General features: G+C 56.1%; 1 protein-coding gene across 2 annotated transcripts in view; it reads right to left on the bottom strand.

Annotated features, from left to right (window-relative positions):
• Positions 1 to 356: 356 nt before the first annotated feature.
• LOC119354427 (mediator of RNA polymerase II transcription subunit 14-like) overlaps positions 357 to 8,753 on the bottom strand; it is a 29,861-nt gene continuing 21,464 nt past the window's right edge. For both annotated transcript variants that reach the window (XM_037621152.1, XM_037621153.1), the window contains one exon: positions 357 to 2,348. In XM_037621152.1, the coding sequence (XP_037477049.1) occupies positions 1,553 to 2,348 (796 nt within the window). In that variant the 3' untranslated portion in view covers positions 357 to 1,552. The remainder of the gene's footprint in view (positions 2,349 to 8,753) is intronic.

Raw genomic sequence — 8,753 nt, 5'->3', positions numbered from 1 at the left:
GTGAATATGCAGTTCAAATCTGTGAAATAATTAGTCATTTTCAAACAAAAGAAAATTTAATCCGGTCATTTATTGTTAAAACAGTATAATCAGCACGACACGGGACATTTTGGTCATTTCAGCACATTTCAGAACAAGACACGGCTACTACAGCACAACCACCAAGCGACTACACTTCAACTTCGACCTTTCAGCCACAGCTAGCAGCTACAGCCGCTCCTTCCAGACGGAGCCGTTGCAACTGCAGCCGAAGAAGTTGCAACCCAAACAAACACCCCAAATTTGAGTCCTTTTCAAAGAAAAGAAAAACCTCAATACCATGTTAATAAACTACGGGTAACATCACACATATAAAGATAAAATAAGTCTATCAGTTAATAAATAAATTGTTGCATGACACCACAAATATGTTACTTCGGATAGTAATATAGACTAATAACATATGCATGTTATTAGTATAATTAACTCCCCACTATGGGTAGTCTGAATCTAAACACTCACAGCCGTCCTATAATAAATAGTACGCAAACCAAGCTGCATAGGAAATGGCATATAAAGGGCAACCTGGTGCATGTAGCTCCCGCTTGCGCAGGGTCCAGGGAAGGGTCCGACCATTTTGGGTCTATAGTACGCAGCCTTTCCCTACATTTCTGTAAGAGGCTGTTTTCAGGACTTGAACCCATGACCTCATGGTCACAAGGCAGCAGCTTTACCACTGCGCCAAGGCTCCCCTTCATAGGAAATGGCATATCCAAGAAAAAAATGGGAATTTATCTCCACTCTTTCTGAATTGTCAACAATACATGCAACATAAGTAAGCATCTTCGAAACAAGTCCACCATCACATGCATATCGGTGATCACACCAAGCATAGCCGCTGTGCCTTTCTTGTGGGTATCAAACCAAGCAGACACCTTCAAATCTACAAGGTTTTCAACAGTTCACCGGGGTCGATTTCATGGAAGAGAGGAAACATAAGGGGAAGACCAGAGTCGGAGACCATTAAGTGAAACCAAAACTTTCCACTGTGTTCCCTTTTCACCTCTGCCATAGCCTGTGTCAGATTCTGGCATACACCGAGTGTTCGACCCTACCCTCTAACACTTTAACAAGCTCCATCGCAGTCCGCCCCTGCATCTCGAATCTAAATCCAATTCCTGCCAAAGAAAGGACTAGGCAAGTCCTCTGAGTCAGGGTTCAAGGTTCATGGGGACATTGCTACTGCAGAGAGGGACATTGGGCAACACATGCTGCTGCTTCTTGTCCTGAGAGCTGAGATGTACATCTTCCACAAACATGCTTTTCAGGGGTTCTAAGGTCTAATCAGCAGCACACTAGCTACAAAGGTGAGCTGTACAAAACAAACAATGAGTCACCATAGAGTACCAGTAACCAATAACTGGAACATCATGAGCCCTCAGCTGAAAACACCAGTATGTCAGCCACCATATTATCAAACATCCAGTGACTTATTCAGTAGTGAGCAAGTCAGCAACTACCAGAAACACAACTCATAGTCTGGCTACAAGAATTCAAAATATGCATTTCATGCTCAAGTTGAGCCAGCAGAAAGCGAGCCATCTCTTAAATGCACTAGGCACAGTTGCAGTTGCTTTTGGACCATTTCAGCAACCATTTGCAGCCTTCCTCGGCTTGTCTCTCCACCTGCTGGCGATCCATTCACGGTCTTCACTGCTTTAACAACACTCTGCTTACACCTCTCCCAATCCTCGTGTTGCAACCAGCAAGACCTACCACCATGGCTGCCATCCATTGCAAGGTATGCGATATGACTAGTATCCCCAAAGGTGTACCTTAATCTCAGAGAAACACAAAATGGTAGCCAAGCAGCTCCACCAGATGTCCTCACATGTGGTGTAAGATTATGGTCAAGCACAAAAGTTAGGGTAAAATCTACTGAATTGTTGGCTCTGTCATGCTGAATATTACTCTTGGATAATAAAGAAGGTTCAGTATAATCATCTGAAACTGATCTTGGATGCTTTTCCAAACAAAGTTCAGCCTGTGCCCGCTCTGCAGCAGCGATGTCCCCATGAGCCTCGGACAAGCTTTTATTCCATGTAATTAGTTTTACAAATTCTTGTATAACTGAAATGGGCAGAGTAAGCAACATGATAAAAGAAGCAATCCTAGAAGCATCATAAGGTTCACAGACAACACATCTGCTAAAGTAATCGCATATCTCATGTATCTCAGATGGTGTTAGCTCTCCCTGAGCACTGCTCTGAGGAGCTTGCTGTTGCTGTTGCTGGTGGTGAAACCTCTTCACATTAAGAACTTGAAGGTGCAGTTGAACTCGCTGAACACTAACTGCAAAGACATAACCACTGCAGGAAAAACGAGTCAGAATACATTCAGGTACAATATTCCTTCAGGAATCTACATCGATGTTGGTGCATATTGACTGATGTGATACTAATATAAAATAGATTACGATGAATGTGATTTTGACCCTTGGTATATCCCAGCACTTAATCCTACCATTTTGATCTACAATCTAACATGTAGTAAAAGATTATGTACTTGTATCATTGCTCTTAGCGAGCAACCGTCCAGACTAGATAAGATCATAAGGTTGCTATTTCATCTTCTGGGTTCATTGTTTGAGATAACATTGCACTGATTATCCAATTACATACTATTGTTAGGGATAACATCTCAAAGGACATAAAAAAATTGTTAGGCACGTCTCTATTCAAGGATGCGCACAGATATTGCCTTGTGACCATGTAGTCGTGGATTCGAGTCCTGAAAACACCCTCTTGCAGAAACATAGGGAAAGGCTGCGTACAAAATACCCAAAGTGGTCGGACCCTTCCCCAGACCCTACACAAGCGGAGCTACGTGCACCAGGCTGCCCTCTTTTTTTTTCGAGAAAACGCAAATGGCTTTTGTGTTTCATTGCATTGGAAAGAAAGGGGAATTCACATCCTCCTAGGAGGTAGTTTTACACGGCCAAGAAGGCCTCAGTGGACATCCCAGGATGGTGGCAAAACGACCCTGAGCCCTTGAGCTCCGGCCTTTGCCCAACATCGGGTCTCGTCTTTAATCCTGTCTACAAGCTCATTCAGCGAAGGCCTCACATGGTCGAAAATACACGCGTTCCTATGCTTCCAAATCATCCACGGCACCAAAAGCACCACAGATTTGAGCGCCTTGCGAAGCGCTGGCGGTGTGAGTTCCTTTGCACGCAGCCACCAATCCATGAGCGAGCCGTCGTGCTCGGGCGCCGGTGCCGGTAGGCGTAGCCAAGATAGGACCTCATGCCAAGTCTGCCTAGTGAATGGGCACGCAAGCATCAGGTGCCCAATCATCTCCTGTTCCTGGTCGCACAGAAGGCACCGCGGGTGGTGTTGCAGGCCACGGCGCGTGAGTCTCTCCGTGGTCCAGCAGCGATCTTGACACGCCAACCAGTGGAAGAACTTCACCTTGGGCGGTGCCCAGCTCCTCCAAATGAGTTTCCAGGAATTGCAGCTCGTCGCGCCCTGGAAGGTTGCCCGGTAGCAAGATTGGGCTGTGTAAACGCCGTTGGCTGTCCATCTCCAGAGCAGCCTGTCCGGCTCATTGGACAGCTCGACATGCTGAACTAGGTGCCAGATGGACAGCTCGACATGCTGAACTAGGTGCCAGAGCTTAAGGTACTGTCCAATCTCCGGGAGGCCGAGCAGGCCATGGATGCCACGCGCCCAGCTGTTGCCGGCGAGGGCCTCCGCCACCGTTCTGGACTTCCTGCGCTGTTTGGAGATGCACTGGAAAAGCATTGGCGCGAGCTCGTGGACGGATTGGCCGCCGAGCCAGCGGTCCTCCCAGAAAAGGGCTGTCCTGCCGTCACCGATGGCCATGGTCGTGGAGGCGTAAAAGAGCGCGCGCTCCTCCGTCGTGAATTGCAGGTCCAGCCCCTGCCAAGCTCGATCCGTGTCCGTGCACGCGAGCCATAGCCAGCGCAGCCGGAGTGATAGTCCCGTGCGCTCGAGGTCCCGGACGCCGAGGCCACCATATTCGAGCAGACGGCAGACCCAGCGCCAGTTGACGTGGCAGTGACCACCGTGGGCGTCCGCGCAGCCGGCCCAAAGAAAACCACGCTGAATCTTCTCCAGTTGCTTCAGGGTTTTCTTTGGAGGCGCTAGCGCTAGCAGTTGATGGATCGGTATCGCGCTAAGCACTGACTTGACGAGCGCTAGTCGTCCCGCTTTGTTCATCAACCAAGCTTTCCAAGAGGGTAGTCGGCCTGCCACCGCGTCGACGAGGGGTTGCAGCTGGGTTGCGGATGGGCGGCGAGTGGAGAGCGGGATGCCCAGATAGGTGGCCGGCATGGCCATGACGGGGCACCTAAGTGGCTCCAACAGCCCCTCGCCGTAGTCGTCGGCATGAAGGATCGTGGCCGAGCTCTTCGCGTAATTCACCCGTAGCCCAGACGCCGTACCGAACACGTCCAGGATGCCTTTGACAGCGGCAATTTCCTCGGTAGTGGCATGGCAGAAAAGCATCACATCGTCGGCGCAAAGAGATATCATCGGGATGGCTCGCCGGGGGTGCAGCTGCTGGAGGATACCCGTTTGTAGAGCGAGACGCATCAGCCTCCCAAGGGTGTCCACCGCCAGCACGAAGAGTTGTGGGGAGGTGGAGTCGCCTTGTCTCAGGCCGCGACGGTGCCAGATTGGAGGGCCGGGGACTCCATTGACCATGACCCGCGTGCTAGCCGAGGAGAGTAGAATGGCCAGCCACTCCCGGAATCGCTCCCCGAACCCATACTGGCGCAGCACTTCAAAGAGAAATGCCCATGAGATGGAGTCGAAGGCGCGTGTGAGGTCGAGCTTTAGCATGATCCTGGGCGCGCCAAGTTGGTGCAGCATCTTGAGGGATTTCCGGACTAGAACAAAGTTGTCGTGGAGGCTACGTCCGGCAATGAACGCATTTTGGTTGCGGCTGACTAGGGTGTCGAGTTTGGGGGCGAGGCGCAATGACAGGACCTTCGCGAAGATCTTGGCCACAATGTGGATCAGGCAGATCGGCCGGTAGTCACCGAGCTTGTGAGCGTCCGCGCGCTTAGGCAGCAAGGTTAGCAGCGCTTGGTTAAGCTTGCTGAACCCGTGGCCACGCAGCGTGTATAGCAGCTCGAAGACGTCCCATATGTCATGGCGGATGATGCTCCAACAGGCGCGCAGGAACTCCGCGGTGAAGCCATCCGGTCCGGGTGCTTTGCGCGCCGGCATGCGTTTGATCGCGTCCCATATTTCCTCCTGGCTGAAGGGCGCGTCTAGGCATGCGAGGTCGCCGGGCGCGATGAGTTGAGAAAGGTCCAGCGTGTGCGCCGGTCTACAGCAGTGCCCAACAAGCCATCGAAGTGTAAAAACGCTGCGTTGGCCATCTCCTCATGATCCGTGAGCACCTGCCCGTCGACGTCGACGCTATATATGCGGTTGTTCTGACGCCGATAGGAGCATTGCCGGTGGAAGAAGCTCATGTTGGCGTCGCCATCCTTAAGAGACGCGATCCAGGCACGCTGTCGAGCGATCGTGCGCTCCATGGATGCCATGCCGAGGTAGGCGAGCTTGAGCTGCTTGCGGAGCCATTCCTCCGGAGGCGAGAGCACTCGGTCCTCCCGCACTTTGTCAAAGCGCATGATCAGCTCGCGGGATATGGCAAGTTTGTCCCGAATGTTGCCCGTGGCCTTGGCGCTCCAGCTTGATAAGCGGCGAGCAGTGGCCTGGAGACGCTTGACCAGCCGCCGGAATGGGTCGTCGTCATGCACCGAGCTCCACGCCGCGGTAACAGTGTCATGGAAGCCGTCAAGTCTGAGTCAATAGTCCTCGAAGTGGAAGCGTTTGTGCGCTGCCGGCATGGGGGAGCAATCAAGCAGCAGCGGACAGTGATCCGACACGACCGAAGCGAGGCACCGGAGGTGGCATTCGCCGTGCGCATCTTCCCAGTCCGACGTGCAAAGGACGCGGTCAAGGTGCACTAGCGTGGGCGGCGATTGCTCATTCGACCATGTGAAGCGACGCCCGTTGAGATATATCTCCTTCAAGGCGAGGTCGTTGATGGCGCGGCGGAATCTACCCATCATGCGCCGATGCAGGCCACCCGTGTTCTTGTCCTCGGCGCGGTATATGAGGTTGAAATCACCACATAGCATCCATGGGCCGGGGCATGCCGCCCGAATATCGCGCAACTCTTGGAGGAACAAGATTTTATCCGCGTCGTCTTGGGGTCCGTAGACCGTCGTCAGCCACCACGGCGTCCCGGAGGCCACGGATACCTTGCCCGTGAGCGCATTCCGCGTGAACAGCGGGTCGGAGATCGTGACAGCCCTGCTCTTCCAGGCCAAGAGAATGCCGCCTCGCGTGCCATCAGCCGGCAGGAATGTGAAGTCGTCGAACTCGGAGCCGAGAATGTCAAGCACAATGGGCGAGTAGATCAAAGCCATCTTTGTTTCCTGAAGGCATACAATGGAGGATCCGGTAGTGCCAACAGGGAGCGGATGGCACTACGTCGGGCGCGCGAGTTGAGGCCGCGTACATTCCAAACAGCGATTTTTAGTCCGTGATCCATGAACAAGAGGTCGACGATGAGTGGCCGGCAGACCTAACTGTCGCCGGCAACGGCCGTGCGAGTGGGAGAGGCGAAGCACGCTGGGATCTCCCTATCGACCAGGGCAGCGATGGCCTTGAGCACGGACAGGGGGATTGGCGCCGCGAACATGTCGTCGTAGGCCTTCATCTCGATGGCAGTGATCTTCTGGTTGGTGCCAACGATCCCCAATGTGCATAGGATCTGCACATGGGCCCTCCTTTTTGCCGTTGGCGGCACCGCCACGGGTGCGGCCGTAGCCGCGGAGCGGCCTCGCTGTGGGGCAAAGTTGAGGGGGCGACGTGGCCTCTTCCCGGGAGTCGGCAGTGACGCGCTGATGTGCTTCGAGGCCGCGGCCAGAAACTCGCCAAGCGTCCAGGCCTACTGCGTGGTCGCACGGCTGCGTGAACGGCGCATCGTGATCGGTGGCGATGCGAACCGTCCCGATGCCGGAGAACAGGGTTCAGGTGCAGGTGCAGGCGATCGCTGAACATCGTTGGGCGTTGGCGTGGAGGGTCCTCTGGGCCTCTGCAGGATGGAGATTGGCCTCTGGACCCCGGCTTCCGACAGCCCAATGGCGGGCGGCCCGGCATCAGCTGCAAGAGGGAGCGCGGTTGGGGATTCGGCCATAGCATGGAGCGGCCCAGCCCCATTTGGCCCATGAGGCCCATCAATGGCGCTGCAATGGGGGGGGGCACCGCCGCTGGTGCGATGGCAGTTTGGGCGGCAACCAGCGCGTCTCCTCCCGCCAGAGCCGCAGAAGTGGGGGCGGGGGACACCGATGACCGGTCAGCGGGGGTGTCTAGGCCCGCAGGATCGACATGGGTACGCGAGTCGCTGCTTTGCCCCGACAAGGCGGCAAGCGATCCTGGCCGTTCTGAAGCTCCTGGCGCCACGGGCTGCGAGTCTGGGATCTGACTCAAAAGGGCAAGATCCCGACACGGTGATAGATCAGCAGCGGCAGAAGCGGGACCCGCGGAATCGTCCTCGGGATCGTGGGAGGAGCCCAAATTTGAACTTCCCGGGCCTTCCGGCTCCTTAGCGACCGGTGAAAGCGCGCCAGCTGGCCCCTGCGCAACCGACGCACGTCATCATTGGGTGCGACGGCCGCTCGCGTAGGATCTGCTGCCAAATCCTGCAGCTGTGGGCCCTTTCCTTTTCCTCTTTTGGCCCGGTGACGAGAACGAACAAGGCCCAGCTGACCCGGCCACGACAGCATGCCGTCCCGCGACGGTCGGACTGGAGACGCCGCCGCCGCGACCGTTGCCGGCCGGGGCCAGGAGGCCGCCGTGTTCAGCCCATCGGTCCGGCCAGAGCGGTCGCTGGCGCGCCAAGCAGGCGCGTCCATGGCCATGCCATCCACCCGGCCGCCCGGCGCAGCATCGGTACGCCTTCGTTTCCGGCCACGGCACCTTGCCCGACCATGACCGGGGCCCTGGCCTTGGCCGTGTCCATTGCCGGCGCCGCCTCTGCCGGGGTCGTCGTTAGCCTGGGCACCGGGAGGAGGCGCCCGGAGCGGGGTGGTGCGTGTGAGCGCGATGGAGACAGGGTACGTGAGCGTCCTGACCTCCAGCGCCTCCGAGGGGATGCGGGCCGGCAGCAGTTCGACGATCTCCAGGATCGCGGCGCGGCGGATGTCAGCTGGGTCATGCACGCGAGCGGACAGGCAAAAGACGGCCAGGTCCTCGCGAGAGCGCGTGCGGGGGTGCAGCCGCTCGACCCAGCAGCTCTCTCCGAGGATGTGCTCGGTGGTGGAAAGGTGCCAAGCTTGGGCGGGGATGCCGCGGAGCTCGAGCTCAACGCGGTGTTCAAACCCGCCGGCGCCAGCATGCGCGAGCTTGCACCAGGGCCGCAGCGACAACGCAAACCGTGGCGAGCTGATGAAGTGCTCGCCGTTGAGACGACGCATGGTGTCCAGGGAGGAGAAGAGGATGAGGAAGTCCTCGAGGTGGTGCACGTGCACGGTGAAGTCGCCTTCGGAGAGCTCGAGGGAGCGGTAAAGCAGCTCGGCCACCTCGGCTGCGGCCACCTGCGGCCTGTTGCTGGTGATGGATGCCACCATGGCGCGGCCAAGGACCCGCTCGGACTCCTCCATCTCCGTGGACTGCGCCATGATGACCCGCACGGGCACGTCGGGGCACGGTTGGGGAACTGGGCGCCGG

This window comes from Triticum dicoccoides, chromosome 2A (assembly GCF_002162155.2).
Source record: "Triticum dicoccoides isolate Atlit2015 ecotype Zavitan chromosome 2A, WEW_v2.0, whole genome shotgun sequence".
Classification (NCBI taxonomy): domain Eukaryota; kingdom Viridiplantae; phylum Streptophyta; class Magnoliopsida; order Poales; family Poaceae; genus Triticum; species Triticum dicoccoides.
This window is presented reverse-complemented; position numbering and strand designations above follow the sequence as displayed.